Source organism: Gadus morhua, chromosome 22 (assembly GCF_902167405.1).
Source record: "Gadus morhua chromosome 22, gadMor3.0, whole genome shotgun sequence".
Taxonomy (NCBI): domain Eukaryota; kingdom Metazoa; phylum Chordata; class Actinopteri; order Gadiformes; family Gadidae; genus Gadus; species Gadus morhua.
Window position 1 is genome coordinate 12081747 of NC_044069.1, and position 21405 is coordinate 12103151.

At 43.2% G+C, this 21405-nt stretch overlaps 2 protein-coding genes across 2 annotated transcripts; both read left to right on the plus strand.

Annotated features, from left to right (window-relative positions):
* The first annotated feature begins 6933 nt into the window (after positions 1-6933).
* Positions 6934-13502, plus strand: hcn3 (hyperpolarization activated cyclic nucleotide-gated potassium channel 3). Its single transcript, XM_030347965.1, has 8 exons — positions 6934-7144; positions 7336-8350; positions 9832-10261; positions 10766-10927; positions 11237-11455; positions 11695-11841; positions 12342-12582; positions 13318-13502. Exons 2-8 carry the CDS (start codon positions 7830-7832, stop codon positions 13500-13502), a joined length of 1905 nt encoding a protein of 634 aa, XP_030203825.1. The 5' UTR covers positions 6934-7144; positions 7336-7829.
* Positions 13503-14980: 1478 nt separating this feature from the next.
* Positions 14981-21293, plus strand: ndufv1 (NADH:ubiquinone oxidoreductase core subunit V1). The gene is made up of 11 exons (XM_030347975.1): positions 14981-15060; positions 15663-15772; positions 15865-15947; positions 16069-16239; positions 16604-16787; positions 17408-17597; positions 19118-19330; positions 19573-19739; positions 19953-20034; positions 20382-20527; positions 20973-21293. Exons 2-11 carry the CDS (start codon positions 15668-15670, stop codon positions 21048-21050), a joined length of 1419 nt encoding a protein of 472 aa, XP_030203835.1. The 5' UTR covers positions 14981-15060; positions 15663-15667; the 3' UTR covers positions 21051-21293.
* Positions 21294-21405: the final 112 nt, after the last annotated feature.

Here is a 21405-nt window from a genome sequence, read left to right on the forward strand (position 1 = left end):
ACCAACTGAAGAACGAATTGCAAATTTCCAACGACTGTCCAAGTGCCAATTTCTTCCTGGACATTAGATCTGCTTTGAGCAACTAATTTTTGTTGATCATCAAATCTCTACCGCTCACCGTCTTCTTACCTACAGCATTTATAAAAAAATGAGAATTGTACTAATGCAACAAATAATTTCATCATGCATTTGCTTGGATTGCAAAATGTAATATAATTGACAGGTATTCACACAACAAAAAAATGGATTGATCTCAAGATCTAGGTTCAAGATTCTAAGACTAGAAATATGAGTAAGTTCTAAGTTGAAGGCCCTGGCAGATGGTACCTTTGAGAAGGGTATTCAACTCAACCACCAAATCAGTCGAGTCCTCTCCTCTGACGATGCAGTAGTACAGTTCTAACACCTGGAGCATTAACCTCGGCCCAGCATGGCTCTGCAACGCCACTGCCTCTTCTAAAGAAACGTCAACATCAACATTGTATTTATGGTAACATCATTATATTATATATAATGATCTTGCCCCTCCTCCCTTAAAAAGGCGTCTAGTCTCGCTCAGGGGAGGAATACCAGAGTCAGGTGACTCATTTTACTCCATCAAAGCAATACAAAGATGGAACTCATACTGCATGGAAATCAGACTCCAAATCTCAAACCAGCTTTAAATGCCTGCAGGGCTTGTACATCGTGACATATTGTATCTTATATTATTGTATCTCCACCCATGGACCACAGAGGAAGACTAGTTTGAAGCTAATTCTGGTGTTGTGCATTGCCCCTGATAAATAAATAATAAACAAATGATTGCTTTAATTGATGAAAAACTTAGAAAATAAGTAACACTTACTTTTGACACCGTCGATCAACTTCTTCAAATGTTCTTCAACATTGCTGCGACCTGCACCACACAAAAAATAATTAATTGATTGATATAAAGATGGATGGATGGATGGATAGATGGAGGGATGGATGGATAGATGACCTCCAACTAGATTATCTGGTGACTTCTCATTAACTTTATCAATGACCTTCACAAAAACAACCAATTCCTCTGAAACCTCAAGGTTTTTCAAGTCCTTGTTCCAATCAAAAAAGGACTGTCTGACAGCTGAAGTGACTGTGTGAATGTGTTCGTTTTGGTCTCTGCTTTTCTTCCCATCGAAGTTCAATTGCAGCATAGAGCCATCCAAACCCCTCCTTCCTGTACACAATAGGAAACAGTGAAATCACCAATTACAATGAACAACAATATTTTACCAATATCAGCAAAACGATAGAGAAAATGATTGTATTGATTTGTATTTAAGTGTCACCTAGCAGTTCATTTGCGGTCTGAAGCAGAGGAGCAGAGTCACAGCCGGTGTACTGGCAGAGCTGAATGTCTACCACAGTAGAAAGATGCTGAACACCCTTGTGGTCCTTTTATGCCTTCATGTTTTCCCCACCTAAAGAAAACATATGTTAGTACATACTGATAACATGTTACAAACAGCATGTTTGCTATTGTGATACAATGTGTGATATATTTTGGCATACCTTCAAGCCATTCCTTCAATATCTTAATGACCTCCTTGTCAGCAAGAGCACTTCCACAAAGACCTAAGAAAAGGCAGATTGTTAAAATAACAATGAAGTTGAAGGTAGCAACGGCAGTTTGTAGTTGTCATGTCCATCTCAGGTTTGCTCGTTGTCAGAACGCCCTTGTTGAAGATACTTCCAAAATTGGAGGTTTCCACAAAGGCACCAGCTAGAGTGTAGGCCTACCCGGCCTCATGGGGGGTTAGCTCAAAGAAGGTTTCTGTACAGTCAAACACGTTAAGAACCAAGTCAATTATGATTTTTAATGGATAAGGTGCTCGCCACTTTTTGTCAAACAGTGATGTCACTGCTCTAAAGCTTAATTAACTTGATGAATTGATCAAATACATGCAGAATTACAGATGATAACAAGAATGCGTTTCGTCCTAACGAACTGCGAGAACGTGTGCATCAGGCAACACTGCCTGCACGCCCTCCGTAAATCAATGAGACCAACTGAAAACGAAGCCGATATGAACTAAAACTGTGATTCTGAAAAAAGTATAAAGGTAATTGAAATTCGTTTTTCAGATTATTGAAGATACAAGTGTGTTGATTTATTAAATGGTTTGAATGAAGGTTAACGTTGAATATTGAGCTAGTTACGATTAGGGATGCACCGCATTTTCGGCCGAAAATGGCCCAAAAGCGTTTTTTTTTCGGTTTTCGGCCGAAATACTTTTATCACCGAAACAATACGGCCGAAAAAGACATTTGTGACGCCGCAAACAAAAAGCGCAGCCAGCACACGCTTGTCTGGATAAGCGCCAATATGTCTGCGGTGTGGACGTTTTTCAAGCCGCGTTTACATGGACACATCTGTTCCGCATAGAAATTTATGCGGAACAGAACATGATCATCTATACGCCTCATTCGGAATACAATTATCTGTTGATTCTATGCCGAATAGAAGAGGTAGTCCGTTTTAATCGCCATGTATACACTTATTCCGAATAGATTGCGGTCCAGCCGCAGTAGTTCGCAATTGGTCCACTGAGCTCAGTCGGTACTTTTAAGCACACCGAACTTGACCGCTGTCAAGGAAAGTGGATTTATTGCCTGATTCACGTCTTTGTTACCACTCCGTAAAAGTAGTCCGGTAAGTATGAAGGTATTATTGTAGCAAAAGTCTCAAGCATGCGTACACTAACGTCACAAATGCGTAACTAAAGTCACAAATGCGTAACAGTAAAGTCACAAATGCGTAACTAAAGTCACAAATGCGTAACAGTAAAGTCACAAATGCGTAACTACAGTCACAAATGCGTAACTAAAGTCACAAATGTGTAACTAAAGTCACAAATGCGTAACAGTAAAGTCACAAATGCGTACCTAAAGTCACAAATGCGTAACTAAAGTCACAAATGCGTAAATAAAAAGTCACAAATGTGTAACAGTAAAGTTGAAGTCGTAAATATTTATTCTACCATTGTCAACACGAAATAGGGGCTACGAGTTCACAAATCCTTTGTTACGGGTGCACGTCCATCGATACGACTGCACGAATCTGCTGCTACTCTTGTGAACACGACTCTTTTTCTTGTGGGTACGACTCTCTTTTTCCTGTGAGTACTTTTGCTACACGCCTAGGTGGTATATGTGTAGCAAAAGTCATTCGTATGACGTAGAGCGTCCGTGGGCGGGGCAAAATTGCATAAACCAATGAAAGTCGCCGGCAGGGGATGCACTTTTCAAACTACACTGGGACCAGTCCAAGATTCCACCTCTTCATTTCTGGAATCTTGACAAGTTCACAGAAGAGAAGACGGCATCCTACACGTCAAAGGTGGGTATCTTAAATTATGTTAAATTTCAGTTCAACTGAATTCCCCCCAAAGTAGGCTATTGCATTAACATGCCGCCAGTGTCATTCAATGTATTATAATGGTCGCCATAATACAGGTGCTGGTCAAATTATTAGAATATCATGAAAAAGTTGATTTATTTCAGTAATTATATTCAGAACGTGAAACTTACATATTATATCAATTCATTACACACAGAGTGATATATTTGAAATGTTTATTTCTTTTAATTTGGATGATTAGTACTGACAATTACTGAAAATCCCAAATTCAGTATCTCAGAAAATTAGAATATTAGTTACGACTAGTACAAAAAATGATTTTTTAGAAATGTGGGCCAACTGAAAAGTATGAACATGGAAAGTTTCAGCATGTATGGCAATCAATACTTAGTTGCAGCTCCTTTTGCCTGAATTGCTGCAGCAATACGGCGTGGCATGGAGTCGACCAGTCTGTTGCACTCCTCAGGTGTTATGAAAGCCCAGGTTGCTTTAATAGTGGCCTTCAGCTCTTCAGCATTGTTGGGTCTGGCATCTCGCATCTTCCGCTTCACAATACCCCATAGGTTTTCTATGGGGTTAAGGTCAGGTGAGTTTGCAGGCCAATCAAGAAGAGGGATACCATGGTCCTTAAACCAGGTACTGGTAGATTTGGCACTGTGTGCAGGTGCCAAGTCATGTTGGAAAATGAAATCGTCACCTCCATAAAGTTGGTCCGCGGCAGGCAGCATAAAGTGTTCTAAAACTTCCTGGTAGACTGCTGCATAGACCCTGGACCTCAGGAAACACAGTGGACCAACAGCAGCAGATGACATGGCATCCCAGACCATTACTGACTGTGGAAATTTTACACTGGACTTCAGGCAACGTGGATTCTGTGCCTCTCCTGTCTTCCTCCAGACTCTGGGACCTTGTTTTCCAAAGGAGATACAAAATTTACTTTCATCTGAAAACATAACTTTGGACCACTCAGCAGCAGTCCAGTCCTTTTTGTCTTGAGCCCAGGCGAGACGCTTTTGACGTTGTCTCTTATTCAAGAGTGGCTTTACACGAGGAATGCGACAGCTGAAGCCCATATCTTGCATACGTCGGTGTGTGGTGCTTCTTGAAGCACTGACTCCAGCTACAGTCCACTCTTTGTGGATCTCCCCCACATTTTTGAATCGGTTTTGTTTGACAATCCTCTCCAGGGCGCGTTTATCCCTCTTGCTTGTACACTCTTTTCTACCACATCTTTTTCTTCCCTTCGCCTCTCTATTAATGTGCTTGGACACAGAGCTCTGGGAACATCCAACCTCTTTGGCAATGACCTTTTGTGTCTTGCCCTCCTTCTTTAAAGTATCAATGGTCATCTTTTGGACAGTTGTCAAGTCAGCAGTCTTCCCCATGATTGTGTGTCATACAGAATCAAAACGAGAGACCATTTAAAGGCTTTTCCAGGTGTTTTGAGTTAGTTAGCTAATAAGAGTGTGGCACCAGGTGTCTTCAATATCTGACCTTTTCACCATATTCTAATTTTCTGAGATGTTGAATTTAGGGTTTTCATTGGTTGTCAGCTATAATCATCTTCTTTTTGGCAAAAAACACTTATAATGTATCAGTCTGTTTGGAATGAATGTATACATTCTACAGGTTTGACTTTCTAAATGGAATTAATGAAATAAATCAACTTTTTCATGATATTCTAATAATATGACCAGCACGTATATAATAATATGTTCAGAAATGTCTCGGATCGGCCTACTGCACCGCCTTTGTGAATTTAATTCCCCCCCCCCCCCCCCCCATCTTTCGAAAAATAGTTTAAATCCCATATTCAACATTCGTTCATTCATTCATTCTACTCGTTGATGACCAACATTTAGAAAAACATCTACTTTTATTTTAGCCTTTTTAGTCTTGGGTGAACGGGGTGAAATCGAAGCGCGCATGCACTCGATGCATGCATCCCGCTTCCGGGGATACTCTTCTTATCGGGTACATTTTAACTACATGGTAATTACATTGGCACGACACCGGCTTCCATCATCTTCTTCGCCACCTTTTTTTAATAAATCGCCGTTTCTCGTTTTACGACGGCGCAAACACGACTATCGGCTACTTAAGGCTCACGGCCCCGGGCCCCCGGGGTAGGCCCCGGTCTCGGGCCTACCCCGAACGCAAAATCGAATTCCAATCCGATTGAAACACGGTTAATGCGACATCAATTGAATAATCTAGGGGTCTTAATCCGACTATGAGAAACCCAATTCGGTCCAATTTTTGTCGGACTAAGGTGTATAGGCCTATCTTAAAAACCAAATCGGTTTACGTGGAGATATTACATGCTAAATATCTCCAGAATGGTTTGAGCACAAACGTTTAATTTGCCAGCACAAACTAGCACACACGCTTCCACCTATTTTCAAATTATTTGGGGGATGGGGGCAACTTCACACTTCTTATCGCGCCTCATTCGCTACAGTCTCACCCATTGATAATCAATAAAGTAGGGAGCGCTCTATGCTACATTTTGTTGGAACTCAGTGAAACTAAGTGTTATTGTGTATTTATTTTTGATTTTCCCCTGTATTATCTCATATAGTTTCCTAGTCAGCCAGTTAAAATTTAAATGTATGAATATGGGATTTAAACTATTTTTCGAAAGATGGGGGGGGGGGGGGGGGAATTAAATTCACAAAGGCGGTGCAGTAGGCCGATCCGAGACATTTCTGAACATATTATTATATATTATGGCGACCATTATAATACATTGAATGACACTGGCGGCATGTTAATGCAATAGCCTACTTTGGGGGGAATTCAGTTGAACTGAAATTTAACATAATTTAAGATACCCACCTTTGACGTGTAGGATGCCGTCTTCTCTTCTGTGAACTTGTCAAGATTCCAGAAATGAAGAGGTGGAATCTTGGACTGGTCCCAGTGTAGTTTGAAAAGTGCATCCCCTGCCGGCGACTTTCATTGGTTTATGCAATTTTGTCCCGCCCACGGACGCTCTACGTCATACGAATGACTTTTGCTACACATATACCACCTAGGCGTGTAGCAAAAGTACTCACAGGAAAAAGAGAGTCGTACCCACAAGAAAAAGAGTCGTGTTCACAAGAGTAGCAGCAGATTCGTGCAGTCGTATCGATGGACGTGCACCCGTAACAAAGGATTTGTGAACTCGTAGACCCTATTTCGTGTTGACAATGGTAGAATAAATATTTACGACTTCAACTTTACTGTTACACATTTGTGACTTTAGTTACGCATTTGTGACTTTAGTTACTCATTTGTGACTTTAGGTACGCATTTGTGACTTTACTGTTACGCATTTGTGACTTTAGTTACACATTTGTGACTTTAGTTACGCATTTGTGACTGTAGTTACGCATTTGTGACTTTACTGTTACGCATTTGTGACTTTAGTTACGCATTTGTGACTTTACTGTTACGCATTTGTGACTTTAGTTACGCATTTGTGACTTTAGTGTACGCATGCTTGAGACTTTTGCTACAATAATACCTTCATAGGTAAGCGTGTCCGGTTGCTAAGCGTCGTGACTTGGGTGTTTATTAATGACGTGTTCGCGTATCGTAGTGTCTGCGCGCGTCCGGGATAACTGAGTAGGCTACTACTAGTAGGCCTACTTTTGCAGGCTGAACGTTAAAATACTTCTTAACTTAGAGAGACCACTCTCTCCCACCAGCAATCACCTCAGTCCCCTTACCTGAGCTTCCTACCATCTATTCTATCTGTTCCATGAGAATGAGGTGATTGCAGTATTTGTCCCTATGCAGAACGTAGTCCTACTGTATTTGATTGTAATATTTAAAACTGGGCATTTTAGTATCATTTATCATTTGATAAATCAGCGCACATTTGAAAACACATGTGTACACACAAGAAGACGAAGGAATGCATTTCATTGTTGGTTTGTTTTATTTCCCTTCCCATTCTATAGCCTATTGACCCCCCTCTCCCTGCCCACCAGCTGAAATGAGTGGTGGCGCTTCACCTGCTGTTCAGGTAAACCTGCTTAGTTCAAGCTGACCTCTTCCTCCATGGCAGGCTACTACAGCGAGAGCGAGAGGAGTGCGGACGCTTATGTATACCAACAAGCCGATTATTCCGCTGATTAAGCTCTGCTGCTGGTGTTGAGTTGGCCTGATCCAGACAGGAGACTACGCACCGAGCGCACAACCTGCCGCCCCGGCCGTTGGAGAGTTTGGTGTGTGTTAAATATTAATGGAGGACGTTTTAGATTATATTTTTCTAAGAACATGTGTGAATTTTACCGCAATGCGTGGACTAAAAACGTTTTCTCCAACGGAACCGGGCAGAACCTTGGAAACGGAAGATCTCCTCTGAAGTGTTTCTAACGTGTCAGTAAATTTGGCTGCGATTGAAATGTAGTCTTTTTCTACTTCTAACAACTTTTACATTGTTAAATAAAAAATGAATAGCCCCAATCAAGGTTTAGACGGACATCAGAGCGCCTGGGAGAACCCCTCTTGTAGGGCGACCGTGGAGCCAACCAGACACCGCAGCAGTTGGAGCAGCCTCCGCTTCTCCGCCTGGAGGTCGGCCTCCCAGGCCTCCCGGAAGACGGCAGAACCGGCCATCAGTGACGTGACCAAGACGCTGTTTACCCTGGTCCAAACTCACAACGACGAATACACCGCGGACCCCGACGGCCTCCTCACGCCTGAGGAACCGGACATAACTAGCACCAATTTAACCACGCCGAAAGCAGAGGAGACCTCCCTTGGTGTGGGCGCTCAGTCCCAGGCAGGTGTGGACGATGAACCATATGCCGACCAATCGACTTTCTTCCAGCGGCAGTTCGGCTCCATGCTGCAGCCAGGTGTCAACAAGTTTTCCCTGCGTATGTTTGGCAGTCAGAGAGGTGTAGCGGCCGAGCAAGCTAGGGTTAAATCCTTTGGAGTGTGGATTATCCACCCCTACAGTGACTTCAGGTAACGGAAATAATGAACTATTTCCCCCACCCCGAAAAAACAAAACTAAACTAACAAAACTAACTAAATCCTAACCTTCTTAAATTAGGTTCCTCGACGTTGAACTTGTTTAAATGTATCTTTAGAAAAAATAGGCCCACCACAGCATATAATCAATGCTCTTCCATGTTCCTTCTATAGGCTACACATTGCCATCTTTCAAGCATCAAGGAAACTACTTGGACAAGCTCATTTTAAGGACATGTCTGCAATGGCAGCTGGTTTTGAACATGTTAATGCGCTGAAGGGATTTGATCAGTGATACAGTATAATCTGGATTAACTGTACCCTTGTCTAACATTTAATGAAGGAAAAAACATAGATCTTTGCATTAATAACATTACCATTGAAACTATGCTGTTAGTAGGACTATTGTAATTAAACAATAGCTCCTCCAACAGATGACTTATTTGCTTATTCTGCTGATTGGCTGTAACAGGGGCTGCTGTAAGATTTAAACATTATTATTTTGACATGTTGTGGTCCAAGCCCGACAGACGGTATAAATCCACGTGAGGGATTACCGCCTCCAGGTGTCCCTGTAATTCCAATCTTGCTGTATTATGTCATAACTGCAGAGGCGGTTAAGGGTGAGATTAATATGGGCCTATTTCCTTCCACCTTCTGTTGGAAACGTCCCTTTCAAGCAGATCAGCTGTGTGTTATCTGCATTTCTTCAGGTAGATCCTGGGATTGAGGAGTGAAGAAAGAATCCCACTGACACATACGGCACCACGCTCCATGGCCATTGATGATTTGAAGTGATTTGTGGGATGCAACCACTTATCTGGGGGCGGGACAGAGCTTGTTGCAGGGTTAGGACTCTGGTGACATGCAGCTAGGGATCCTGAGAAACGGGTGGGCTTGAGGGGATCCCAACTGCTTTGTGATTGACACTTAAGTGGAAAGACTGACAACTGTGGAAACCCTAACCCTGTGTTAATAATGTATTGCAAGACATTGGAAACCTAAAGGAGACAATGGGGCTTGTATAACATGAGGGCAGATAATGAGCGGTTCAGCAAATTACACGACAGGGCATCTGTTTTATCTGCTTCCCCATATAGGGCACCGCACACACACACACACACACACACACACACACACACACACACACACACACACACACACACACACAGGCATCAAAATTCCTGTGTCCCCTAGAATGGTTGTATGAAGGACCAGACGTTTCATCAATCTTTAATGTCTTCCTCCCATGCATTTGGTCGTTATGCAAGTTCCGCTTAATCAGGAATAGGCTACCTAATTGACTACAGGTTGTGCTTCTGACAAATAGCCTGCTTGACCAGAGCACCCATTCTCAAGGGTAGAATAGTTTATTGTTATTGATGAGTACGAGTTTATAGACATGACTGTTCGCTGAGTGCACCCTTATAAGTGTAGCCTCAGCCCACCCTGTCAACAGCCCTGCCGCTCCGCAGGTTCTACTGGGACCTGGTGATGCTGCTGTTGATGATGAGCAACCTGGTGATCCTGCCCTGGGGCATCACCTTCTTCGAGGACCAGAACACTCCGCCTTGGATCACCTTCAACGTCATCTCCGACACCCTCTTCCTGCTGGACCTGATCTTCAACTTCCGCACGGGGATCCCGGGGGAGGACGGCCACATCGTGCTGGACCCCAGGGAGATCCGGTCCCAGTACCTGCGCTCCTGGTTCGTGGTGGACTTCATCTCCTCCATCCCCGTCGACTACATCTTCCTCATCGTGGACATCGAGTCCCGGCTGGAGTCGACGGACGTGTACCGCACGGCGCGCGCCCTCCGCATCGTACGCTTCACCAAGATCCTCAGTCTGCTGCGGCTGCTGCGCCTCTCGCGGCTCATCCGCTACATCCACCAGTGGGAAGAGGTGAGGGCAGCGCAGAGCCTCTGTAGACGCATCCAGGAGAGAAGAACACAGATCAGAGCAGAGTCTTCAGTTTGTCTTGCGACGGTGGAACGGTGTAGACAGTTAACATTGACAACAACTGTGACCAAATGACCAACTCTATACAACGGACATCGTTAAGGACATAAAAACGTTAACGATATGATAAATCCAAGAAAACAATAAGCATAGGCTCAGTAGCTCCTCCTTTGTCATTCAAAAGGGAAAGGTAAGGGTGTAAGGGTATTCAGTTGGATACAGTGGAAGCCTTGGCTTTTAGGAAGTCTTGCAGAGAGGGAGAGACGTTGTTGCTTTCGGTACTCATTGGCTTCAATGAAATGGCAATTTTTTGTTGTCTATGTCGAAACTAAAGTACAATGGTCTGACCCACTTCCCCTTTGTTGGAGGGCCCACATCATGCTAACCAAACCTTCCTCGCTTAAAAACATAACTCCGTGTTTTTCCGGTATGTGATGTTCCGTTTAGATTTTCCACATGACCTATGACCTGGCCAGTGCTGTGGTGCGGATAGTGAACCTGATTGGCATGATGCTGCTGCTGTGCCACTGGGACGGCTGTATGGCCTTCATGGTGCCCATGCTACAGGACTTCCCTCCCGACTGCTGGGTGGTCAAGAACAACCTGGTGGTGAGTGCATGCCCTTTCGTCCACATTCACAAAAGTCCTCCTTATATTGATTATGTATGGTTAATTCCATTTTATGATATAAGTTCACTTTATTGTAGTATTTATCAATCATGTTCAATTTTGAGGTGAGGAGGTCATAGGAGAGAAAGAGGGGGAGGAGGATGAGAGGGGGAGAAGGAGGAGGAGGAGGGAAGGAGTTGTACTTTATTGTACTACACTGTCCGTGAATAAAAAAAGCTGCTCCTTTTTATTTTCCTTCTGAATTTGACACCATTTCCCATCTTCCCTCTCCCTTCTCCCCTGTCCCAGAATTCCACATGGCACCTCCAGTATTCCTATGCATTGTTCATGGCCATGAGCCACATGCTTTGTATAGGATACGGTGCCCATCCTCCCGAGGGTATGAGCGATGTGTGGATGACCATCATGAGCATGATCGTTGGAGCCACCTGCTACGCCATGTTCCTGGGCCATGCCACCAACCTGGTCCAGTCCTTGGATGCATCTCGCCGACAGTACCAGGATAAGGTGTCTATTTTGGCTCTAAATTAACCTGGTTCCAAAGAGAAATATGACAAAAAGGGAGTTATATGATCCCTTTCTATAAGTGCTTTTCTCAAACACATGCTCGATAAATCAATTAAATAAGGATGAAATATATTATTATGCTACAGACATGGTGCTTGATGTGACCGAACCGTGTTGGTATTTCGATGTTTGAATGGAAAAAAGTGTGAAATATCCATGTTTCTCCCCAATGTTTTCAGTACAAACAGGTGGAACAGTACATGTCCTTTCATAAACTTCCGGCGGATGTGAGACAGAGGATTCACGATTACTACGAACATCGATTCCAAGGCAAAATCTTTAACGAGGACAGCATCCTTGGAGAGCTTAGCGATCCGCTCAAAGAGGTGAGCTTTCTCTAAAGCTTCTTATCAAAAGCGACATAAAATTTAAATACTTTTAATGCACACATACTGTATACTCTCCCTGCATTGGATACATACAGATCTGTACCAACATACACAATCCCCCAGTATTAGATATCTCTTCCAATGAGTTCAGATAGATATGTTTGCTTCAATATTACTACACAACTACTACAGGCATTTAAACTATCACAATACTCTTTGATATTATGATACATTCTGTAACAAGCATTATGCTATAAAATAGATCTCTCGTTATCAGCTACATGTAGTTCGATAACTGCAATTCATACATTTGCATACTGTTTGATTACTCTTGGAATCCAGTTTGGAATCGAATCCATCCAAAAATGTATTAAAAAAAACATAGCATTGCGTCATCTCAATGCCTTAAAAGTACTGATAAAAACCACAGCTTTTAAATCCACCGCTGTCATCCCTTCATCCTAATCTCCTCCTTCTGTTTTTATTCTCACCACCAGGAGATCGTCAGCTTCAACTGCCGTGGACTGGTGGCCAACATGCCGCTGTTTGCCAATACCGACCCTCACTTTGTGACAGTGATCCTGACCAAGCTGCAGTTCGAGGTCTTTCAGCCAGGGGACCTGGTCATACGGGAGGGAACACTTGGTCGGAAGATGTACTTCGTCCAGCACGGCTGTCTCACCGTGCTCCCGCGTGGCGGGAAGCCGCTGCAGCTGAACGACGGGGCGTATTTTGGGGGTAGGTTGACCACAAATAAAACGTTCTTTTCAGGAAGGATAAGTTGCATTGCCTATATTAAAAAAGTACATATATTATTTTCATTTTCATTATTTATTTCTCTTTATGTTCATATTTTATGAACTTTTGTTTATTCATTCACTCATTGAATGTTTGGGTTACTTTACTGCAGCGGTCATCTCCGTCCAAAGCCCTCGTTCTTGAACTACCAGAGTATAATATCTTTTTTAGTATAACATTAAAGTTTACATTCACTCATTCGCAAGACACTGGGAGGCTGAGGACGATTCAAATCATACAGTCAAACTGGGAGGAAGTACGAAAACAATGATGTACTGACCGAGTCTCTTAAAAAAGTAATTTCAGAGAGCGCAGGGTAGCAGTAGTAATGAAAAAAAGATAAGGTTAGTCAATACAAAAAGATTTGTTTACAACTGAGGGACACCGAGATCACACGTCTCAACAAAGTGCATTCTGCCTTCAGCATCAAATTAAATAACTTCGATATCAACAAAGACCTAAAAACATAAGACCTCAAAAAGTATCAAACAACATAATGTATTATAGCAAAATCTAGCTATAAATTGAGCTACAACAAATACTGTCAGAAATTTTTCCGTGGGGGTCGGGGTATGGAGTAAATGTCAACAGTAGATGAGTGACATAATGCAGGCTTAAGTATTAAACAGTATTTAGTATAAGCGGCCTCCTCTCTCGCCCCGTTCTCCGCTCCAGAGATCTGCCTGCTGACGCGGGGTCGGCGGACGGCGAGCGTCCGGGCCGAGACGTACTGCCGCCTGTACTCGCTGAGCGTGGACAGCTTCAACGAGGTGCTGGAGGAGCACCCGCTGATGAGGAGCGCCTTCGAGAGCGTGGCCATCGACCGCCTGGACCGGGCGGCACGGAGGCCAAGTCACTGAGGGGGGGGGGGGGGGGGGAGAGAGAGGGGAGAGAGAGAGAGAGGGAGAGGGGGAGGGAGATAGAGAGGGGAGATAGAGAGAGAGGGAGAGGGAGAGGGGGAGGGAGGGAGAGAGGGAGAGAGAGGGAGAGGGAGAGAGAGAGGGGGAGAGAGAGAGAGAGAGAGAGAGAGAGAGAAAAAATTGAAAAAGGAAACAATTTCAATTTCACATTGTCTTGAAACTATTTGGTGAACACTTCTGTGTTGTCCTTGACAGAAGATAACGGTGAGGACTCTTAATCACCAATCAATGCAGAACTATTGGAAACAAACTAGTTCCTCTGACCTGTATTGTGCATGTTCATATATGAGAGGTGTGGTTCACAACCCTTTGAAGATACGACTACAAAAAAAAAGTGATCTGGTTCAGATGCAAATCAATTAGTTGCTTTTTGTTAGGTTGTTTCCTATGTTAAAATAAAGGATAGGGGAAATACTAATATTTGAAGGGTTAAGATGCAGTGATGTCATGCTGCCAAGCCTGATTAAACTATTTGAACAATACGAGAAGATAACCTTTTTAAATGCTGGATCTTAATTCATTGATATCAATGGCAATTCTTTGTTACCTTACTACCTAATTATTAAGTCTAGTGCAGGGTATTTCAAGTTCACACTAATGTAATGTAATGTCACTAATTGGAGTTAGGATTGTTTAGGCATTTTATCTGACTGATGGTATCTCTGATGATTCATAATATATGCTTCATAACATCCTTTTTTTTAATTTAAGTTTGTATGTTCATTGATATCAATGGCAATTGTTTTCTACCTACCTACCTACCTACCTACCTACCTACCTACCTACCTACCTACCTACCTACCTACCTACCTACCTACCTATGTATTAAGTCTAGTTCAAGGTATTTCAAGTTCACATTTAATGTCAATCATTAGAGTTAGGATGGTTTAGCCATTTCATCTGACTGATAGTATCTCTGTTGTTTCATAACGTATGCTTCATAACATCCTTTTTTTTAAGTTTGTAAATATCTATTTTGATTTACCCATTGACATGTAGGCTTGACACATTAAATTTGTCAGTGATCAATTGGCTACAAAATTACATTGTGGTTGTTAACCTTAAAGGTACACTATATGTTTAAGAATAACATGTCTTTCGGGGATTGAACTGTTTTGATGTATTCTTGAATGTTTGCTATCCTTTTGTAGTAAAAATGTTTCTTAAATACTTGCCTCCCTCTATTACAACTACTAAAACGTATACTAAAATGACCACTGTTACTACAACTACTACAAATAATAATCATAATAAATAACTCATACAATAACCCAAAAGACTTATAATAATTGGTTCTAAATTCTAACATAGATGTATTCATATTTCTCGTGAACTCAATATTTTGAATCAATTCGTTTCACATTCGATTTTTATAGGCGAAATATATTTACACATGCGCAACAGCGCCCCCTTTCAAACATATATGTTGACTGCATCCGGGGTCTGCAGTCAATTGCTTCCGTCGTACCCTGTTTCATAAATTCAGGGCACAGTAAAGGTAAGCGCCTGTGTATTTTACGTTGTTAAATTCCCCAATTGGTGTTTTGGGAGGTGATATATACCGATTTGTAGTCATGTTATTGCTTTATGTTATTGCTTGATGTCATTCTCTTTCATCAGTAGGCTTTTGCAGTGTTTTGCATTAAACAGGGCTCCTAGGTTACGTTAGCGTTAGCTCACTGAGCATGGAGGTCATAATAGTCGTCCGATCATTATTATTGACCTTATAACCCTTATTAGGTCAATAATAGTACATTGACCGACACTGTAAAGGGACGTTCAATTTCTGATCTTAAATAACTATCAGGAACTCCGAGCTGCGTCAACAAAGAAAGACGTAACAACAACCTTTCTCGCAACACTTGCATAACATAGCCTGTGTCGTTTTCAGCTACTGATAAGTGATGATTTTTGCAAAGCTTGGGATGAGGTGACATTGGACGGATTTCAGTTTTTGTTTGTATGTTCTTCAAACTATCAGCATTACGACCTGTATTCGGACCCGTTTCAAAGGTGTTGTGATGTAAGGTCATCTGCCTGGTTACAAAAACAGCCTCAACCAACTATGCATGATGTAATTTCTTGTTCACTCATTTCTAGTCGAGATGCTGTCCCTGTCCCGAGCCGTGGTGAGTGGGGTGTCCCGCGCACCCGCTGCCATTAGTCAGGGTGGAGTGACTGTGATCACTCGATTTAATTCCACGGCGCAGGTGAGATTTTGACAAAAATCCTCGGTTAAAGTGTGCACGTGTGTGTTTGTCTGTTTTAAGCATTACTGTTCCTTTCTCTTTTATCTTTCAAGACCGCACCTAAGAAGACTACATTTGGTCCCCTGGCAGACCAGGACAGAATTTTTACAAATCTGTATGGTCGTCACGACTGGAGGTAACCCTTTTTTTCTGCCTTGTTATGCTGTTTTAACATCCCAGTGTGAATAAAGCATTTTCTGCTGGGAATTCCAGTTGTTACTTAAATCCCAGTTTTGTTGCTGTTCCCTTGGTTTCAGGCTGAAGGGGGCCCAGAAGCGTGGAGACTGGTATAAGACCAAGGAGATCCTGCTCAAGGGGGTGGACTGGATCCTCAATGAGGTCAAGGGGTCTGGGCTGCGGGGGCGAGGTGGAGCTGGGTTCCCAACCGGCATGAAGTGGAGCTTCATGAATAAGCCTAGCGATGGAAGGTAAGCCAGCCAGACACGTACACACACAATACTTTTTTTCGGTTAACATCAACATCTGTAAGTCCCTTCTATCTTTGCACCTCTTGTTGTCCATTTCTGCCATAAATTGTCAGATTGCCTGTTTTAAAAGCCAGGCGTCTCATAGGTTGATGTGATCAATTTAGCCCAAGAATACTTTTTACTTTTTTTACTTTAGTATATCCAGCCATTGCAGTTGATCAAAAATGTCTTTAATTGTTCCTGCATAGCTTTTTTTTCAATGAAGTTGCAAGTGAAGTCGCCCTTTGTGACTATGTATTTTTCCTTAATCCTTCCTGCTCTTATAAAATGCAATTTTCATTGATGTAATGTATCCCTTGCTCAGGCCCAAGTATCTGGTGGTCAACGCTGACGAGGGGGAACCGGGCACCTGCAAGGACAGGGAGATCATGCGCCACGACCCCCACAAGCTGGTGGAGGGCTGCCTGGTGGCAGGCCGCGCCATGGGGGCGCGCGCCGCCTACATCTACATCAGGGGAGAGTTCTACAACGAGTCGTCCAACCTGCAGGTGCGCTTGTCACCACCTTCTCACCAGAGATGCATGATTGGCGGGGCTCCCCGGTGGCTCACCAGGTAGAGCGCGTCCCATTTAGGCTTAGTCCTTACCGCAGCGACCCGGGTTAGATTCCTGCCCGCGGTCCTTTGCTGCATGTCCTCTCCTCTCATCTCCCATACCTTCCTTATCTCACTCCATCATAAAGCATAACAAATGCAAAAAATAAATCGTCAAAAGAAATGCATGATGGGGATGTGTGACCTGGAAGGACGGGTGGTGACACTGGTGAACGAATGCGGATATTTGGGAATCGATTCCATGACCGATGCCACTTTCGGAAATTTTTCCCAAATTAAACTCACACCCCAAAAAGATGACATGTTTTTATTTACGTGCTGGTATAGTAAATTAAGTAAGGGGAAAAGCATAGAAATGACCAAGTAGAATATGATGAATTTATTCCTTTTATTTCAACTCTGAGATAGTCTCATACTTAATGCACACTAAGTGTCCTCCATGTAGAATTACACTCAAAGCTTTTAGTCGGCGTGACGGCTGAGCTGCGGCTCTAGGCTGGTGAGTGGGAGCTCCGCATCTTACCGACCCTCTCCTCCTCCTCTGCTGCTCTCCAGGTGGCCATCAACGAGGCTTACGCGGCGGGCTTCATCGGGAGGAACGCGTGCGGCTCCGGCTACGACTTTGACGTGTTTGTGATGCGTGGCGCCGGAGCGTACATCTGTGGAGAGGAGACGGCGCTCATAGAGTCCCTGGAGGGCAAGCAGGGGAAGCCCAGACTGAAGCCCCCGTTCCCCGCTGATGTCGGTGAGTGGCCTGGTGTGTGTGTGTGTGTGTGTGTGTGTGTGTGTGTGTGTGTGTGTGTGTGTGTGTGTGTGTGTGTGTGTGTGTGTGTGTGTGTGTGTGTGTGTGTGTGTGTGTGTGTGTGTGTGTGTGTGTGTGTGTGTGTGTCTTTACCCATTCTGTATGCTTGTGGAGGCAGAATCCGTATTCTGTTTTCCCACCCGGCACGCGTTAAGAACCAAGATGACTCAAGGTGTATAAGGTAGGGGTTCAACGGATCACCAAACCCACGGATTGGATCGTGTCACGGTTTTTAAGTAACGGGTCGGATCTTTTTTCGGATCAACAACAAAAAAGATAACAAGACAAATGTGACTATAAAGCAAATCTCCAAATGTGTAAAAACCAAATAAAGTGAAAAATTTGGCAATAATCCTGTCCACATAAAATAAAAACTTATAAAAAATAATTTAAACAAAATAAAGTGCAATCTGGGGCATTATTTCTTCTTTTTAACAATGATAGTTAATAAAATAAAAACTGTGTCCAAAGGAAGCACAGCAGACCTGGATTTACAACTTTAAATTCAGGATGTCTGCATTGCCTTGGAAGTGTTTAGAGTCTACAGAGTTTCATCCTCGTCGTCTTTTTTTTCATCAAGTATGGTAGCGAAATACAGTTTCTGTCGTGTTTTTATTTGGCATTTTGTAAATCCATTGATTTCTGTAGGAAGACTCATTGCTTGTTGACCGGAAACAGAAAGGGGGGTTGGTTGTAGTCTTTTCGCTCGGTTCTAGCCCTACTGTTGATACGGAGAACCGAGCGAAAGGACTACAACCTAAACAGCCAATTTCTGCTTCCGGGTCCAGTTTCTGTTTCAATGGGATTTACGTAACGCCAAATAAAACGCGACAGAAACTGTTCGCTACAATACTCGATTAGGAACATCAACGAACACAATTAACCACTCGGTGAGTTGTACATTTCTGAAAACAAACTTTAAGGGTTGTTTTGAGGACCAGTCATTCTGAGCAGGCAGGGGCGAATCGAAATGAGCCAAATACCTGAGACAGGACCAATAGTCAACATTTCGGTGTGTCAACCACTATATTTCATCCTAGGCAAACCAGAAAGGGGGCTCAATCTGCTAAATACCTGAATTGTCCTTTAAACATGCGCTGATCACGTGAACGCACAATTTTTTTATTTTTTTATTTTTTTATTTTTTTATATCAGCCGATCCGCGGATCACTTGCGTCCCGAACCGTGAGGGTGGATCCGTACGGATCACGGTTAACCTGTGAACCGTTGCACCACAAGTATAAGGCTAATTCTACCAATGATCATTTGTCATGAAAGTAGTCGACACATAATATTGCTGACGAGCTATGACAGTGCTGGTTTTGAGTTGTATCTTTATATCAACCTTCCATAAAGGGTTTTAATTAATCCTTTGTTAATGATGGAACCAAGATGTCAACCAAAGTTCCTAATCAAACAAAAGGTCTTCAAATACTTAATGACCCTTTAAACCTTCCCGACAGGTGTTTTTGGTTGCCCGACTACCGTTGCCAATGTGGAGACCGTCGCCGTGGCGCCTACGATCTGCCGACGCGGGGGCTCGTGGTTCCTGGGCTTCGGCCGGGAGAGGAACTCGGGCACCAAGCTCTTCAACATCTCCGGCCACGTCAACACCCCCTGCACGGTGGAAGAGGAGATGTCCATCCCTCTCAAAGAACTCATCGAGCGACACGCAGGTACAGCGACGGTCCTTTTACAAAAACAGTATAATTATTGATGATTTCTTTCTTTTACCCCCATTCGCAAAAGATCTGCCTCACGCACAAAGCTTTTCTGCCAGGAAGTGGCCCACAGTAGTTCGGCACATTGACGGAAACCTCCCGCCCTGTTCCAAGCCTTTTAACTCGCGTCTTTCACAGTTGTCACGGCGACGAGTTCCGTTATTATTTATGTGCTTTAACACGCCTCTCGCTCTCAGGTGGCGTGCGCGGCGGCTGGGACAACCTGCTGGCCGTGATCCCCGGCGGCTCGTCCACGCCCCTCATCCCCAAGAGTGTGTGCGAGGACGTCCTCATGGACTTTGACGGCCTCCTCCAGGCTCAGACGGGCCTGGGCACCGCCGCCATTATTGTCATGGATAAGTCTGTAAGTTCAGATTTGGGGGATGGGGCTTGAACCTACGCTTTCAAAACGTTTAAGTCAAGATATGAGCCAGGATCCCTCCATAGCACTACCATGTAACCAACTATCTAACTTTCCATCTAAAATAAATCTGTTTTGAGTTTGGTTTCCAGTGAGACGGTCCAGATGTGTCATCTTCACTTGATTTAAGATTGGGATATCCGCTTGTCATTGCAGACGGACATCATCAGAGCCATTGCCCGCCTGATAGAGTTCTATAAGCATGAGAGCTGTGGTCAGTGCACACCATGCAGAGAGGGTAAGGAGTCAATGTCTTTAAACCCTAACTCAGGTCTCTACACTTCCTGGTGGGGAAACTTAATCGCTATCTTTTTCAATAAAATGCATTGCGCTTTATGTACACTGCTTTCCCTATGAGGGAGAATAGTGTTGTTGCAGTTGGTGCCCATTATTATCAGAGAAGAACAGACTTGATGAGAATACATATTGAACTAAATATGTACCTATTTGATGTAGTTGCTTTGAATTACTTGTTTGTTGTGTTTTCAATGTAGAATAATCATTTGAAATCTTCTCACTAAATTCATGCTTCTATTCATATATTCATCTGTTCATTTATTCAATGTGTTGTTGTTTTGGCGGTAGGAGTGGACTGGATGAACGACATGATGTGGCGCTTTGTGCGTGGCGATGCCAAGGCAGCAGAGATAGACATGATTTGGGAGATCAGCAAGCAGATTGAAGGGCACACCATCTGTGCACTGGGAGATGGTGCAGCCTGGCCCGTACAGGTAAGCATCGTATGGTTTGTTTCAGGCATGGGTGTGGATCGCTGTGGTTCTTCCATGCGGAGTCTGAGCTAGAAGAGCTGGGGTTTTATTTAAAGGTGCAGCAGGCAGGATTGGCATATTGAAGCTGGCTCCAGGCTAAAAAAAACAACCTATTTCCTCTCTCTAAACCCTGCAAACCTGGAGGCTCACAAATGGTGTTAGTCTTACCGTGAGATTTCTCTGCACACACACTTAAGTCAATTTATGTTGGTATAAATGTTCCCCTTTCACCTTGTTAACATTTTTGTACTTTTTTTGTTTAAATCTTAACGTGACTCCTGATTTATTTTATAAATACAATGGCTGCAGAGAAAATGTGTAACGTTGAATGTTTTAGCTCCCTAGTTGAATCTGAAGAATCGACCACTTGAATAAAGCACAACTCCATTCTGCATCCACTCCACAGGGACTCATCAGGCACTTCAGGCCTGTGATGGAGACCCGCATTGCAGAGTTCCAGCAGGCCAAGCAGGCTTCTGCTTAAGGACCCCCCCTCCGTCTTTCCTTGACCTACTGTTATCCAATCCTCCCAGATGCATTTCCTTTGCATTGACACATTATTTAAATTTTAAAACAATGGGGTGTTTGTCACTTCATGACTTTCCTGCCTTCATATGTTTGCCTTTTTTGAATTTGCCAATAAAGTTCTATGAACCATAACCCAACGGTGACATTTTAGTGTATATATGATTGTGTGATTACACATTAAATTGGAAATTCAACATGCCTTTTCTGTGATTAATTATCAATCTTGCTCTCTTTTGTGAAGAGTTGTTAAGCAAATGTTCCTGGAAATGTTTATTTTAATTCAATATATTAGGGCATTATAAGATCACTTG

What these genes read in the sequence shown, in the direction of transcription:
- ndufv1 (XM_030347975.1), top strand. Translation starts at nt 15,668, where the DNA reads ATGCTGTCCCTGTCCCGAGCCGTGGTGAGTGGGGTGTCCCGCGCACCC. An exon ending in GATTTAATTCCACGGCGCAG is followed by an intron (nt 15,773 to 15,864) that starts GTGAGATTTTGA and finishes TTATCTTTCAAG; the next exon opens with ACCGCACCTAAGAAGACTAC. An exon ending in AATAAGCCTAGCGATGGAAG is followed by an intron (nt 16,240 to 16,603) that starts GTAAGCCAGCCA and finishes TCCCTTGCTCAG; the next exon opens with GCCCAAGTATCTGGTGGTCA.
- hcn3 (XM_030347965.1), top strand. Translation starts at nt 7,830, where the DNA reads ATGAATAGCCCCAATCAAGGTTTAGACGGACATCAGAGCGCCTGGGAG. An exon ending in TGGTCAAGAACAACCTGGTG is followed by an intron (nt 10,928 to 11,236) that starts GTGAGTGCATGC and finishes CCCCTGTCCCAG; the next exon opens with AATTCCACATGGCACCTCCA. An exon ending in TTAGCGATCCGCTCAAAGAG is followed by an intron (nt 11,842 to 12,341) that starts GTGAGCTTTCTC and finishes TCTCACCACCAG; the next exon opens with GAGATCGTCAGCTTCAACTG.